This window comes from Dendrobium catenatum, unplaced genomic scaffold (genome assembly GCF_001605985.2).
Source record: "Dendrobium catenatum unplaced genomic scaffold, ASM160598v2 fragScaff_scaffold_313, whole genome shotgun sequence".
NCBI classification, from domain to species: domain Eukaryota; kingdom Viridiplantae; phylum Streptophyta; class Magnoliopsida; order Asparagales; family Orchidaceae; genus Dendrobium; species Dendrobium catenatum.
Genome location: NW_021318775.1, coordinates 1,245,398 through 1,263,198, shown reverse-complemented (window position 1 = coordinate 1,263,198; position 17,801 = coordinate 1,245,398). Strand labels below are relative to the sequence as shown.

Genomic DNA, 17,801 nt, shown 5'->3' with positions numbered 1-17,801 from the left:
AAAGCTATTAAAAAATCCCCTTATTGGGATTTTATGTGTGCTAAAGCAAAAGAGATTCAAAGCTGTATTAGTTTTTCCATAAATGCCAGTAGCAATCTGTCTTTCATTTGGGATCCCTGGTGTGGAGGCCATTCTGTTGCTGATCATCTCATCAATGCAAACTCTATTTCGAGTTTTACTCATCTCTTTGACAAAACTGTTTCTCAGTTTATTTTGGGGGATAGCTGGATTATTCCTAACAGCTTCGAAAATGACCTTGTTACTCTGATTAAGAATGTGGCTATTGTTTCCCAACCTGAAAATCATTTCTGGTATGACAAGCAATACCCTAGTTTTGGTGATTTCCATTCTATGTTTTCTGCACATAAAGAAAAGGTGTCTTGGCATAAGCATATTTGGCATAAAAGGGGTGCTCTTCGTTTTACTGTCTATGCCTGGTTGGCATTTAAGGGTGGATTAAAAACAGCGGATGTTCTTGCTATTAGAGGTATTCTGGTTCCAAATACCTGCTGTTTTTGTCATAATAGTATGGAAACTATCACTCATCTCTACTTTGAATGTAATTTCACTTTTGACATTGCCAAAAAGTTATTCCCTTGGTTACAAAAACTGTTAATGAGACCAAATATCTACCAGTTTTATGATAGTATTTGGGAGCAGAATTTTAATTCTAAAACGAGGAACCTCTTCCTTCTAACTGCCTCTGCTACAATCTACTATGTCTGGCGTGCAAGAAATGACAGAATCCTTGGTGGCATTATTGATTGTAATGACACAATTACTTCTAAAATCAAGAAAGCTATTTTGTTAAAGAATCTGGATTGGAAAACATGATGATAGCCGAATTCTGGAAACTGGAAGCTGTTTACTGGAAGCTGGGCGTTGCTTTATCTGGAACCTGGGTGTTGCTTCAAAATTTTGTGACTGCTGCAGTTGTTTTTGATGCTTGCGAGCTGGGTTTTTATTACCCTGAAGCCACACTTCTGTTTTTTCTGATGTTGAGAAGGTTCAGTGGCATAATTTTTTGGGAGGGTGCTACAATTTTTGAAAGGACGATGATGAACGCTGATTATTCAGCTGCCCCTCGGACGGTCTTCTGGGCAACCAGGGGCCATGCTCATCTGCGACCAAAACGATTTTTGACCCTTCGAGAATCTGAGCATTTTCTGAGTCCTTGGCATCTAGGCCATTTTAATTTTTCTGCATTTGTTATTTCTGTTTAGTTTTTCCTTTCTTTAGAATCCAAAATCTCTTTTTGTTTTGAGATTGTTGGATTATAGTTTTGGTTCCTTACTTACTTGTAATCTTTTTTATCAATGAGATGGGCTTTTTGCCCCAAAATTTCCCAAAAAAAGATGTTGTGTGGGGCTAAGGAGAAGTGAGTCACGAGGTAAAGGTGAAACACGTTATATCCAAACACGGACTCGGAAAGTTTGTCATATACGCGATTCAGTGGGAAACGTTAAGGAAAACGAGACTACGCGGCAAGCCCTTTTGAGATACGCTACATGCATAAATCTCTCCAGGACAGAAATAAGCACGAAAGCTGGAGAACCAATCCACGGAAACAAGCCGAGGATAGGCAATTAAACATCAGATCAATCATGCCGGATTCCTGCGGATTACAATCGGCGCCGGAAACTACCAAGGAAGCCAATATTCTCCTCGGCAAATATCAACTCGTCCGCCTCCTCGGCTACGGATCCTCCGCCAAAGTCCATCTCGCCCAAAACCTCTTCACTGGACAGAACGTGGCCATCAAATCCTTCACCAAACACCGCATCGTCAAAGCCGATCTTATTAACTCCGTCAAACGAGAAGCCGCCATTCTCCGCCGCCTCCGCCACCCTCACATTGTCCGCCTCCACGAAGTCCTCGCCTCCCGCACCAAAATCCACTTCGTTCTCGAACTCGCCAAGGGCGGCGATCTCTTCTCCCGCATCGCCACATTCGGCCGCTTACCCGAACACCTCTCTCGCCGCTATTTTCGCCAGCTCATCTCCGCTGTCGCTTACGGCCACTCCCACGGCGTCTTCCACCGGGATCTCAAGCTTGAGAACCTACTCCTTGATGATCGGGGTGACCTAAAGCTCTCCGACTTCGGCCTCTCAGCCGCCCCTGATCAGATGCCCGCCGACGGGCTCTTCCACACGCTTTGCGGCACTCCAGCCTACGTCGCACCGGAGATACTCGCGAAGAAAGGGTACCGCGCAGCGGTTGCCGATATATGGTCCTGCGGCGTCGTTCTATTTACCCTTAATGCCGGCTATCTCCCTTTCAATGACACCAATCTCATCGCAATCTACCTCAAAATCTACCGCGGAGATTACCAATGCCCTAAATGGACCTCGCCGGATCTAAAACGGCTCATCGGTCGCCTTCTCGATAAGAATCCTGATACTCGGATCACGATCGATGAGATTTTACGTGATCCTTGGGTTGCAAGGGGGATCGACGAGAAAGAATGGACGGCAATAGGTATGTTCCAGGAGGAAGGAAAGGTTTCGTCTAAGGCAGAGGAGGTGGAGGCCGAAGACCGGGCTCTGAATGCTTTCGACATCATCGGATTCTCCAGCGGGTTGGATCTTTCCGGGCTAATTGGTGTGATGGCAGAGAGGGAGCGGTTTGTTGTCGATGAGACGCCGGAGGCGGTGCTCCGGCGGGTGGAGGAGATTGGGAGAGGGGAAGGCTTGTTGGTGAATAGAAAAGGGAAAAAGGGTAACGCAGGGGCGGCGGTGCGGGAACATAATGGGAATTTGGTGGTTGGCGTTGATGTTTACCAGCTGAACGGAGGATTAACAGTGGTTGAGGTGGACAGGGCCAGGGGCGGGGATGCGAAGGGGAGGAAAATTTGGACCGGTGAGTTTTGGCGTAGAAAAGTACTGCCGACTGGAGATAGCCGGTTGATAGACTGTTCTTCGTTATAATTTGATAAGCTCGGCAGCAGCTTATGCATAATCCAGCTCGTGTAAAAATTATTGATAATGGGAGTAAATTAGTAAATAATTTATATCCTGTATTTTTCATCAAAACTTTTTTTACTATCGTCATAGGTGATATTAAATTTTTTTTAATAAGTTTAATTATTAGTGCATTCAACCATGCTTCTAAATTTAAAATTATAATTTATTATCAAAATAATAAACTACCTTTCATTATAATAATGCTGGACTGAAGTACTATATATTTCATTTACTTAAATACAAATTTGAAGTGTAATTAATGTTGGATTTAAGTATATATAAATGACATCAAAATATCATTAATAGAGATATATGATAAAAAGATAATAATTAAAGAGAAAAAATTCTGGAGTGAAAAAATCAAAATTTTTATTTCATCATAAAAAAATATAATATTTAAGCAAAAATGTTTTCATGTGTTAGAGTATTCTTATGACTCCTATTTATAAGTTTAGGTTAGGACTCTATCTTAGCTATATGTAATAAGTACATTACAATATCTAATATTTGATTATTGTACTAAGGAATAAGATGCTTTGCTAAAATGTACATAAATAATAATTATATAGTTTTTAATTTAGATTTTTTACATGAGAAGTGGTTTAACAATTTGATTTTTTTTTTTTTGGGTGAAATGAGGGCTTAGCCCATTAACAATTTGATTTTAATCAACATAATATTGCAAAGTGGTTTTAGAGCATGAGACAAACTACTTTGGTGATTTTTGGTAAGGTGATGAAATCGTGAAACTGATAAGGATTTCATGAATAGGTACGTAATATGATTCTTGGTTGAGATATGATGAATTTGAATATTGTTGTTCATGTTGCATTCATGAATAAAATAACATTCTACTTCAATATGTTTTGTGTGAGCATGATACATTAGATTGTTTGCAAAATGCTATAGCGGATGTGTTGTTTGCAAAATGCTATAGCGGATGTGTTGTTTGCAAAATGCTATAGCGGATGTGTTGCCACAAAATAGAGTGGGGGATGATCGAAAATAGTCAAACTCTTGAAGTAGGCATCGTAACCAAATAATTTTAGAGGCTGCAGATGCTGAAGCTCAGTACTTAGCTTTGATGAAGAGCACGCAATCATGCTCTATTTCTTAACACTCCAAGAAATGAGGGATTGGCTAAAAAAAAATCAATATCTGGTGGTTAATTTTTGAACGAGAGCATCTCCCATCCAATTAGAGTTGGAATACGAGCAGAGTGATAAAGGCTCCATATATAGGGGAAGATTGTGGTGAATGGAGCCTTGTATGAACCGTAGTATGTGCTTAAGTCCTTCAAAGTGAGATTTTAAAGGGTTTTGTATATGTTAACAAAGTTTGTTTACAACATATATATGAGTGATCCGAACAGGTGAGGGAGAGATACTACAATGAACCAACATGGTATCAATAAAGAGTTGGATTAGAGAATGGAGGTGGGTCCAAGCAGTGTTTGATATGGGTCGGTGTAGATAACTGCTTGGTGTTCTACATGTCTACACGTTCAACGATGGTTTGAGCATATTAATTATAATGAAGATAATATCGTAGGTAGTGGACATTGCATTAATGCCGAGAAATTATGATAAGGAGCCAAAAATTTGCACATGAAATCAAGTATATAAATTGTCCAGCAAACTATTAAGTACAGTGGTGTTGTTGTCAGTCAATAGGAAGTCATCCACATGGATGATTTGGTACATAAAAATGGCATTTTGGTTGTAGATTAGTTGTGAAGGATCGAACTGGCTAGATTGAAATCCCAAGGTGGAGATAAATAAAGTAAGATTGGTGAACCATTATCGTGGCGCTTATTTGAGTCCGTAAAGGGCTTTCTTCAGTTTGCAAATATATGTAGGATGAACTATATCAATAAATTCTTGAGGCTGCTTCATAGATACTATATCTAATAACTGGCCATGTAAGAAACTGTAGGAAATAATTAATTGATGTATTGGCCATGTGAGATGAAGAGCGTCCACAAGAAGGACATGCACCGTTGGCATTTTTTCTACTAGGCTGAATATATGTAATGATTTTTTGGGAGTTCTAACAACTCATCAAATATTTTTGGATGATATTGATTATAATGAAGATAATATCGTAGGTGATAATATCGTAGGTAGTGGACATTGCATTAATGTCGAGAAATTATGATAAGGAACCAAAATTTTACATATGAAACGGAGTATATAAACTGTCCAGCAAACTTTTAAGTGCAGTGGTGTTGTTGTTAGTCAATAGGAAGTCATCCACATAGATTAGTTGGTACATAAAAATGGAATTTTTTTGTAGATTAGTTGTGAAGGATCGAACTGACTAGATTGAAATCCCAAGGTGGAGATAAATAAAGTAAGATTGGCGAACCATTATCGTGGCGCTTGTTTGTCGGTAAAGGGCTTTCTTCAGTTTGCAAATATATGTAGGATGAACTATATCAATAAATTCTTGAGGCTGCTTCATAGATACTATATCTGATAACTGACCATATAAGAAACTGTAGGAAATAATTAATTGATGTATTGGCCAGGTCAAATGAAGAGCGACCACAAGAAGGACGTGCACCGTTGGCATTTTTTCTACTGGGCTGAATATATGTAATGATTTTTTGGGAGTTCTAACAACTCATTAAATATTTTTGGCGGATATCGGCTTAGTGTAAATCTGAACCCCCCCCCCCCCCCCCCCCCCCCCCCCCCCCCCCCCCCCCCCCACCAGACCTTGAGTGAGTACTCGAGGGGTAAAAAAACAACCTCAAGATCTTTAGAACTTTAATCTCAAGGTACGAATCAGTAATAAAGCTTCAAAGATATTCCATGGATTCCTGCCTCATATTTAGTTGGGCTCACGATTATTTTAATGGCTTTTGCATGCTAATAAATTGTGTGATAAAAATAACATTAAATTTTATTAAGTTAATGATGTTTCTAGTAGGTAGTCTTTAAAATCATTATAATGGTACTTTCTTGAATGTTGTGAAGAGTAATTAACATTTCAAAATTTTATTGAAAGTAAGAAAATAAATTGTTAACACGAATTGATTAACATCATCAACGAAGTCCAACTTTCCTCAATGATTTGAGAGTCGACATTTTATACATGGAATGAAGGTTTAACTAATGTAATTTGAAGTGAAAATACATTGGTAAGCCAAGTAAAAAATTTCTTGGATTCTCAAGGTTGACAAGATTTTGCCTTTTCTTTCATAGGAGATGAGGTAATCAAATATGTAGATTGATACTGTTGATGATGTAAAGAATTGGTTAAGTTGTGTTCTCAATGCGGTGGATAAGAGGAATGTATTTTGTAGTTAATCCAATATTCTTTTGATCATCTTTGTTAAATGATCTTCCAACTAGTTTTAAATGTTTTGAAGTGAAAAAAATCATGTTGCTCATTAATGTAGGAATACTTCACATCTATCAGGTTTTGGATCCAATTACATTCATATGTGATATCAAAATCTTCCTAATAAGATTATCATACACTACGAAAAAACAGGATTTTTCGCAACAACCTCAAAAATCAACATTTAAAACTGGTTTAGACCGCTGCTACTTGCATCAGTTTTAATAAGTGCAAATACAACCCATTTTGATCGATGGCATAACACAACACAACAACCCTAGCTCTTACACCCGATTTGATGCTCACCTCTCCCCCTTCTCTCTCAATCGCTCGGCTCTCCCATTTCTTTGAACTTCATGCATAGATTCACTCTTGAGGCCTTCGATCGGAGAGAACATGAGTGTGTCGAAGCCTAACACCCATCCGCTCACGTCTAGTTCTTCCTCTCCTTAGATGGTTTATCCACTAACCTGAGATCATGCTTGTCTGAGCATGCTCGACCCTACTCCAACCATGTGTTGCTTGTGGTTTCAAATAATTTTTTTTTCTACTGTTAATTTGTGGTTTCATTTGAAATGCTTGTGTAGCTGGTGGTTTAATTCTTAGAAATGCTTGTGCATCTTATGGTTTAATTTGAATTGCTTGTGTAGCACTCATGTCTCTATAGTGAAGTATCACAAATGCATTCAAGCATATGTAATGCATTGAAGCATATGTCGGTAGTGCGGGTTAGAGAACTAAAAAGTTGATCGATCGTTTGTATAATAATATGGCTACTAACATATTTCTTGAAGGGAAAGTAAAAGAAAGTTTTTAGTAAAATAATATCATTTGAATAATAATATGGGAACTAAAACCTTATCTATTTATTATCAAAATTATACTATTTGTTTTCATACTATATAAAATTTTTAAAATGAGGTGAAGTTATCAAAATTTATAAGCCATTACAATTAACGGTTTAGTGTCTAGCATCTCATGTTGGTCATAGATAATGACGAAATTGAAAATTCAAATGGGTGGAGCCAAAATTTTTAATTGAATTTTAGAAAAGGTGAAACTACAATAATATGCATGATTGTACGAAGGAGATTTTTAAGAGAATTTTTTTTAAAAAAATATATATAACTTGTTAAATTTTCATGAGTGCCACCCCCAACGCTTTCATGCTTCACCATTTTTTTATAGACCACCATCATATATATATATATATATAATTTAAAAAAAAAATCTTGACGAGCTTCATGTGTCTCTCAATGATCCCTCCATCACATAATTTTAATCCCTATCATCCACTGTAATGCTATGTATTATAAAAGTTAAATACTGGGTGTCCAAATTGAGCCAAGTATAATCCATTTGCATCCATCAAATCAAAAATTTATGTTAATGGATAAGAGCTACTACTAATATATCTTTGAATGTCATGTGATGCATTAACGTACAATTGCTACACATAAAGATGCGCTTGAGTGGAAAAGGGCTTTTAATCTTTCACGCATACTTCAAGCATGTAAAAACTATGTAAAATCATCATTACAAAGTAAATTTGGTGTAAAAACATAAATATATGCTACTCAAATATGGTTAGTGCTCATTCAATTTAATACTTATAGCATAAAGCCATAAGATTTGGTGTGAAGTATTTTCTTTGGATGTTGCAAATGTAATTTTAGGCCAACCTTAATAGTATGATTCATATTTTTGAGAGTTGAATTATCAACATGATTGATGAAACTTCCATTATCAATGATGATTTTACATAGTCTTACCAACCTTAGTAGTACAATTTTGGAAAGCAAAGTAACTAAAAAGTTATCCTAATTAATCTTACAATTCATTTGGTTAACTGATATTAGAAAACTCATTATGGAATAACATTTTTTACAAAAAAAAATTATTATTTTGTATGGTGTTTAAGCTTAATTTAAAATTTAAATAGATTATTAAAATTTCTCAAATGTAATTATTCAATTTTTCATCAACTTTTAAAATAAATTTCCTTGCTGCAATTAATCAAAATAATCCCCTAGTCAAAAACTAAGTCATTAAGAGTTCAGCTTTCTGATTAAGCAGTAGAACTAATCTTATCAAAGCAATCTCATTCTTAATCTCCCTATATCATTACAATTATATGTATTTATTTTGTTATTAAGAAAAAATACATATTTCTAAGTTATTCTCTTTAAAATTTAGTAAGAAAACTTAGTAGAATATTAGTTCTGATGTACAAGATGATGATCCAATTGGGTAATATTTTTTTCTCATTAACTGTTTAAAATTTTTTTCTTAATTTTGATGGATAAGAGTTGGAAATGAAAACTTAAATGGAGTAGTGAATATATTAAAGTGTTGAATTTTTTTTAGAATTTTACAACTCAAAGTCAAAGTTCAACACAAAAAAATTTTATCTCTATGCAAATTATGCTTTAACAGAAATTTTCACTATGTAAAAGATGTCAAGTTGCATTTACTCTCCAAAGGATTTTTCCCTAGATACGTTGCTTAGAATCGACATGGAGAGGAACATGCTTTTGTTGCTGAAAGTAATTAAGTGATACTTTTAATGTTAACAAAGTAAAAATTCAAGGCAAGCAACCTAAAACCAATGATATAGATGGATTGTTAAAGGACACAATCTACTTAGGCAATGCTAATTTAGATGATGAAAATAATGAGAACAACATAGATATGACAAATGATGATATGAAGAAATTTGATAATTTATTGCTTGAAGCAAGAGCATAATTATACCCTAGCTGTAAGTTATTCCTGAAATTATCCTTGATCTTATATTTATTTATCCTAAAGTGCTGTGACTCTTGGTCCTGAAGAACTTTTGATCAATTAATTGAGTTATTGATTGACGCTTTCCCTGATGGTTCATTGCAACCTAAGAATACATATGAAGTGAAGAAGATAATGAAAGTGTTCAATCTTGTATATACAAAGATAGATGCATGTCCAAATGATTATTGTCTATTTTGGAAAGATAGATCTAATCAAAAGGTATGTTATATTTATGGTTCTTCATAGTGGGTAGGTGTTAAAAAAATCCAAGCTAGAGGAAAGAAAAATCAAATAAAGTATGTTAAGATTGTTTGATATTTCTAATTGATTCTTAAGCTTGAAAGATTGTTTAAAATAAAAAAGTCTTCTTAAGAAATGATTTGACATGCCAAATAGAGAAATATAAATGGGTTGTTATTGCATCCAGCTGATGGAGAAGCCTAGAAATCCTTTAACTCTAGATACCCTGATTTTGTTTCAGAACCATATAATGTTCGTCTCACATTAGCAAGTGATGGTTTTAATCTATCTAAGATTATGAGTAGTGCATACAGTATTTAGCTCACACTTTTGGTTCCATACAATATGCCTCCTTGGATTGTAATGAAACAAACATATTTCATTATGTCTACTATTATAACAAGGGAGAAGAGTCTAGAAAACAATATTGATGTCTATCTTCAACCACTAATAAATATGTTGTATGAATTATAGCATCAGGTGATATCTTATGATGCAGCCTATGGACAATCATTTAACTTACAAGCTACATTGATATGAATGATCAATGATTTTTTGACTTATGGTATGCTTCTGGGTTGAGCACTAAAGGAAGATTTACTTGTCCTTGTTTTACAGAAAACATAGAGACTTCATAGTTATATAGAGGGAAGAAATTCTTGTATGTGGGTCATCATTAAAAGTGCTCTAATGCCACTTGAAAGTTCATCAGGAATGTTAAGCCCTTATGAACTAGTCTCTGTTGAGATTCGTTCACTATGAATTAGGTTGTTAAAACTAAGCTTATGTGCCAAGGCTATCCAAGAGGGGGGGGGGGCCGTCCATCCTTTCACACTCTTCTAGTGTGGGCAGAGAACCCTTCATCCTTTCACACTCTCCTAGTGTGGGCAGAGAACTCTTCATCCTTTCACACTCTTCTAGTGTGGGCAGAGAATTCTTCGTCCTTTTACACTCTCCTAGTGTGGGCAGAGAACCCTTCGTCCTTTCACACTCTCCTAGTGTGGGCAGAGAACCCTTCATCCTTTCACACTCTCCTAGTATAGGCATAGAACCCTTCATCCTTTCATACTATCCTAGTGTGGGCAGAGAACCCTTCGTCCATTCACACTCTCCTAGTGTGGGCAGAGAACCCTTCATCCTTTCACACTCTCCTAGTGTGGGCAGAGAACCCGTGGCTGTTCACATTCTCTAAGTGTCAGCAGAGAACCGGATCTCCTTGATAGATCTTCTCACAATAATTATAGAAGGAAGAAAAAAAAGAATGATGTAATCCCAAATCACAAGTAGAGATTCTTACCTTTGAACACCAAGCGAAGCCGTCACACTTCAGTGGCAGGAATCCTCCTTTGAATGCTCTCTCACACTCTCTCCTTGACTCTTCTTTCAATATGCACAAAGATAAAATGGCAAAAAGATTGGGGGGCAGTCTAAATTGGACTATATATAGGAGAGACAAGAAAAACCGTCCAAAACTGTAAATTTTTCAAGTCAACACGAAATGAATCGTCCCGTACGATCTTGGATCGTCCTGGACGATTTTACTTAAAGTGTCGGAAACGATCCTTATGTATATTTGTACGAACTATGTTCGTACACGATCATCATCTCGTACGAACTAGGTTTGTCCGGTACGATCTGTTATACATAGATCGGTACTTAAATAACTGCATGGACGTAATCAGTTTTGGTAAGTCAGTTCACATCGTCCTGGGACGAATAGGACTTCGTCCGGATGAAAGTTTTACATAGAGCAACTCGTCCTGACACGATAATGAACTTCATATGAACAAAATTTTTATAGAGAAGAATTCATCTAGGGACTATTTGGATTTCGTCTGGACGAAATTTTTACAGAGAAGAAATCGTCCTAGGTCGATTTGGATTTTGTCTGGATGAAATTTTTATAGAGATGAAATCATCCTAGGATGAAAATAAATTCATCCTGGACGATCAGGACTTAGAAAAATTTCCTCCAACTCCTGTTCGTTCCATTGCTCTTACGGGGAGAAAATTGACCTGATCGTCCCGTACGAACTAGGATCGTCCTATATGATTAGTACAATTTTTGTAAGATCTCCTTAAGTGTGTGTGTGTATTTTTATTCAATCAATTACAATCACTCCCTCTCAATTCAAAGAACAATTTAGAGCTCCAATTTGTAAAGTATTGTATGCTGAATTTGATTTGAAGTCTTCATAGTTTGGAGTTCAATTTTTCTGAAATGTTAGTACACACAAGAGCAAAAACAATTCTTCCAAAAAGTGTTAGGAAGTAATTGCACATAAAACAATAATATTTGAAATCATCAAAACTATACAAGTTGCAAGAATGTAACATATGCAAATAGCAACTTTCTTAATAATCTTCCCCTTTTTGATGATGGCAAAACAATTATTGTTTGTCGAATTTTAAATTCTAAGAATCTCCTAAACTCCACCTGAATTAATGAGCACATGAAAATAAGGGGCCAATGAACACAAAAACAAATTTTTAAATTTTTATTTTCAAAAATTTCAAAAACACCCAACAACGAATAAAACAACTAACAAAACAAATAAAAACATAAAACAAGACAAAACAGATAAAACCCAACGACATGATCACAACAAATAATTATTTCTCCCCCTTTTTGACAATAGTAAAAAGTCAATAAGAAAAAAAAAACTTGAAATGCAAGCAGACATATGAAAATCATTTGATAATTCATTCTTAAAAGTGATTGTAATAAAGTGATGCAAATAAAATTAGTACATTAGACAAATCATAATAATTCATAGAATTCAAGAAAAGACATAACTTAGATAATAAATAAAAATTTTTCAAACAACATGATTCAATTTAGATATTTAGATAGAGACATCATTGCAAAGAGGATGAAAAGAAAATTTGTATATTTCAAAATTCAATATACATGAATGAACACAAGATCAATTTGAATGAGAAGATTAAAAGATTCTGGAAAGAATTAACTACCACAAGTGGCGCTTTGCGCATCTTTTTCAAATTTTTGACACACTTTTGTGCAAATTTGCATTTATTGGGCTTATTTTGTGCCTCTTTTTCACATTGCAAACCATTACGCATTTCTTCTGATTTTTGTACATTTGTACATTTGTTAAGAGTAATTGTATTCTTTCCAAAGACATTAATCAAAATTTTTAAATTAATCTAGGTGCATAAATATTAATTGAAGAGTGAAATACAAAATAAGAAAAATATCACAATTGCAATAATAAATTAATGTAGTCTAAACAAGAGTCATGAAATTTGGCAATCTTAATTATTATCAAGTTATAAGCTAAACTTAAATTTAGAAAAATTAGATTTTCTAATGAGTATGATTTTTAATTTGTATTTTAAGAATTATAGAACTGTTAAGAAAATAAAAAACCAAAGATTTTCATAGTTAAACACACATTTTAGAAATAAGATAAAGATAAGACATGTTTACTTATATTGATATCAAAATGATATTACAATCACTGCAATCGATATCAATACACACCATCTAGAGAAAAATAGAAAATACATCTAAAAATCCATCCAAAGAAATACAACAAAATAACAACAACCACATGAACCATAACAACTCAAACTCAAAACAAAAAGTTCAACAATCACTCGGACGGTCCCTGATCTGGAGGAGGAGGAGGTTGAGCATTGAAGAATGTAAAGTAACTGCATACCATAAGCATGTTACTGTTCAAATCATTTATTTGCTCTCTTATGAAGCCCATATCCTGATTGTAGCGATTTTTAAATTGATCAAAACGTTGATCAAAATGATTCTCTAGCTGATCAAATCTTTGAACCAAATTTTGATAATTTGTATCATTGGTCGGTGCTGGTTCAGCTTCAGGTTCATCCTCGGTGTCACGGATGACGTGTGCCTTACTAGTGTCATCATTTTTTAAGATTTCTCTAAATGATGCATCATTGTAATAGAGCAAATCTTTAAACTCCTGATCAGGATGAGTCAAACCATACTTCTTCTCCAGAATAAAGGCAACTAGATGTCCTAAAGCAATATTCCTTTTTCTTTTCTGATTAGCATGACCTATTTTGGAAAGCCCAAAAAGATAGTCGAGAATTAACTGGGCTTCATCTATAGGTTTTTTAGTCATGACCATAAAAGTGACCATAGAAAGAAGTGGAGTTATGTTCAATCTATCACCAACCTTAGGGATAATGAAAGTTCTAAAGATATGCTGGATGATTCGTGCAGTTTTCACAAGACCGGATACTCTAGCCACATGTTCATTCACATTATTCCCTCTAATCACTTGATTGATTTCAGACCACGAATAGTCATTGGTAGTGATCAGATAATTTGCTCTTTCCCCTTCAGTTCTTAGGTTTAGATATGCTCCTAAGTCATGCTTAGTAATTTATACTTCTTATTTAAAGACAAAGGAGTGAACTACAGACTGACGAGGGCCAAACAACATATTGGCCAGGAAATAGTAAAAAGTCTCTTTATTGTAAGGGCGGACCAGAGTAAGAATGAAACCAAATTGGGTCGAGGCGAACAGGTTCATTACCTGGAAAGTATGATTTTCTTGAAGTAGGATCCTATAGGATGTGATTTTGGCAGAGGCAAATCGAGGAAAAGATTCCTCATTTTCCTTAGACAGAAAGTTCTTTGAAGGATTCCTATGTGGTTTCTTTGCTATGACCTTCAGCCTCTTACTTAAACTAGCCATCTAAAAAGGACTGATCTAAAGAACGAAAGAGATTGAAAGTGATGTTTAGAGTGTGACAGTTAAGTTCAAAAGCCTGCCAATTTATTGAAAAACGGCATGTTCATACTGGACGAAAAAAAAAATCATCCCAGAAGAATAAAAAATTTGTCCCATACAAAATATTTTCATACAAACGATTCAATCCATCAAAATGAAACAGCTTTTCGTAATCAACACAACTTATGATGCATCCTTTCGTACAGACTTTTGACCAGTCTGATCGTACAAACAAACACGTGTTCGTTCCGGGACGATCAGAACTTATATAGTTTTAATGGCAGTTGAAACTGTCCCCTACATCGAACCGACATGTGTTCGTCCAGACGAACCAAAGGTTCGTACAGACGAAGTTCATATTAAAAACTATCTTATCCATTCAACTACTCCATTCATTCATTCCGTTGTTTGAAAATTATTTCATCCTGGACGATCGTGACGATCGTACAGATGAAGTACATTAAAATTGCACTTAAAACGATTCAAAATCACAGAGTTTGTCATACTACACAAATCATCCCGTACGAAATGATTTCGTCCCAGACGATGATGACAAAAAAATTTTTTTGCACTCAAACAAAAAAACTACAATTCAAAAACAAAACAAAATGAAATCATTCACACAAATCAAAACTAAGAAACACAATAACAACAAAATAACAAACACAAAAACACTAACTAGAAAAAGAAATATCAATGTTGCAGAAAACATTTTTATTTAAGCATTCAAATCAATCACACCAAGCCTTGTTCTTAATGCACTGAAAGTATCAAAGGCTAATGGTTTTGTAAAAATGTCTGCAAGTTAATTTCTAGTAGAAACATGAGTGAGTTCAATTTCTCCTTTGGACACATGATCCCTTATGAAATGATGTCTTATATCTATATGTTTGGTTCTTGAATGTTGAATAGGATTTTTAGAAATGCAAATAACACTAGTGTTATTACAATAAATTGGGATAGTGCTTATAGACAATCCTAAATCAATCAACTGTTATTTCAACCAAAGTACTTATGCCACTCAACCTCCTAATGCAATGTATTAAGCTTCTGCAGTAGATAGAGCTACTAAATTTTGTATTCTACTAGACCAAGAGACTAAAGAATTTCCAATAAATTCACATGTTCCAGAAGTACTCTTTCTATCAACTCTACAACCTGCAAAGTCAGAATATGAATATCCAATTATTTCAAATGAAGAGCTAAACTTAGGATACCAAATTCCTAAGTTCTGAGTTCCTAACAGATATCTCAAAATCATTTTCACTGCTATCAAATGTGATTATTTGGATATGATTGAAATCTAACACACAAGCAAACACTAAACATGATATCGGGTCAGCTAGCAATCAAATACAGTAAAGATCCAATTATCCCTCTAAATTTCTTTTGATCAACAGATTTTCTCTTAGGGTCCTTATCCAACTGAACTGAGAAACTCATTGGTGTACTAACAGGTTTAGTATTGTCCATTTTATACTTTTTGAGGATATCCTTAATATATTTAGTCTGCCTAAGAAATGTACCTTCATCAACTAAGATGAGTCTGATGGGAGAAAGTAACTTAAATCTCCCATCAGACTAATCTCAAAGATCACTACTCATTATTTTAGAAAAGTCATCACAAAGATTTTTTTTTGAAGATCTAAAAATAATGTCATCCACATAAATTTGCACAATGAGTATATCCTTTCCAAATCTTTTCAAAAAGAGAGTTGTATCTACACTTCCTTTTTTGAATGATTTATTAAGTAGAAAAGTGCTCAACCTCTCATACCAAGCCCTAGGTTCCTATTTCAAATCATATAGTTCCTTTTTCAATTTAAAAATATGATTTGAGTATTTAGAATTTTCAAAACCTGGAAGTTATTCTACAAAAACTTCCTCTTGAATTACCCCATTCCAAAAAGCACTTTTCACATCCATTTGGTATAATTTAAATCCTCTAAAACAGGTAGAGGCAAACAAAACCCTAATTGCTTCAAGTCTACCTATAGAGGCAAAAGTGTCCTCAAAATCAATACCTTCAATCTGATTATACCCCTTAGCTACCAATCTAGCCTTATTTCTAATGACTGCTGCTCAATCATTCATTTTGTTCTTGAACACCCACTTTGTTCCAACAACACTTTGATTCTTTGGCCTTGCAGTTAATTTCCAAACTTCGTTCCTTATAAATTGATTTAATTCTTCTTGCATGGCCAAAATCCAAAATTCATCCGAAAGTGCTTGATCAATATTAGTGGTTCTATGGTTGAAATGAAGGCAGAATGATTGACTTCTTTGTTTAATCCATGCATAGTTCTTACACCCACACTAGGTTCACATATTATCAACTCCTTTGGGAGGTTTTTAGAAAATCTCAAATATCTAGGCAACGGGTTTTCAATCTCCAAATTTTCTTCCACATTTTCTTCCAAATTTTCTTCCAAATTTATTCTTTTAATCTTTTGCGAGTTATCCTCAATTTCATCATCTACAATATTTGGCTCTTCCAATTTTCCTGATTAATCGAATACAACATGTCTGGTCTCCTCTATTTCAAAGTTCTTTTATTGAATACTCTAAAAGATTTTCCAACACTTGAGTACCCAACAAAAATTCCCTCATTTGATTTTGGATCAAAATTTCCTAAAGCAGATTTTTCATTGTTATGAATAAACACCTTGTAACCAAAAACATAGAAATGAGACAAATTAGGTGTTCTTCCTTTTAGCAACTCATAGGTATTTTATTTAAACAAGATTTCACATTCACCCTATTCAGAACATAGCATGTTGTGCTAACCGCCTCAGCCCAAAAATATTTAGGAAGTGAATATTCTGCCAACATTGCTCGGGAGGATTCTACTAATGTTCTATTTTTCTTTTCGACTACCCCATTCTGCTGAGGGGTTCTAGGTGCTGAAAAATAGTGATCAATTCCTTTCTCCTTACAAAAATACTCAAACTTTTCATTTTCAAATTCTCCTCCACGATCACTTTGAATTGATATAATTTCACAACCTAGTTTTCTTTGAATCCAAGTCAAAAAATTTCTAAATTCCTCAAATGATTCACTCTTATGAAAAAGAAATCTAACCTATATAAATCTTGAGAAATCATCCACAATTACAAAACCGTATACCTTCCCTTCTAGACTCACAATTCCAACTGGTCCAAAAAGATCCATATGCAAAATCTCCAATGGTTTATTTGTTCTAAGATCCTTATTGGACTGAAAAGAGGACTTAACTTATTTTCCTAATTGACATGCATCACAGAGGTGGTCCTTAGTAAAGTCTAGTTTTGGTATACCTCTCACTAAGTTTTGTTGGGTAATCCTCCTAAGGTTTCTCATGCTAGAATGACAAAGTCTCCTATGCCAAAGACATGACTCATCAGATACAGTTTTCAAACAAAAAACAGTAGGAGTTTGAATGCAATTTAAATCTAGCAATTTATAATCAGATGCATGTATAATATGTCTAAATTTATGCATCTTAATTTTCCACACCAAATTAGTTTTTATCTTCAAAGTACATGTGTGTGCTATATGTCCAAACAATCCACAATTATTACATTTCACTTTAGGAAATGGATTCCTAAGTCTTCTAACATTCATTTATCTTCTCAGGGATTGCATAAATTTAGGATATAGAATACGATTAGTAAAATCTTCAAGTTTAGGTGGTATCCTATTATCCTCAAGAGCTTTTATCATTAATTTGTAAAATGAATTC

The 17,801-nt window shown here is 34.7% G+C and overlaps 1 protein-coding gene across 1 annotated transcript; it reads left to right on the top strand.

Moving 5' to 3' along the window:
• Nucleotides 1–1,371: 1,371 nt before the first annotated feature.
• Nucleotides 1,372–3,010, top strand: LOC110098084 (CBL-interacting serine/threonine-protein kinase 11-like). The gene has a single exon (XM_020824797.2). The coding sequence runs from the start codon at nucleotides 1,509–1,511 to the stop codon at nucleotides 2,925–2,927; it is 1,419 nt and encodes a 472-aa protein (XP_020680456.1). The 5' UTR covers nucleotides 1,372–1,508; the 3' UTR covers nucleotides 2,928–3,010.
• The last annotated feature ends 14,791 nt before the right edge of the window (nucleotides 3,011–17,801 follow it).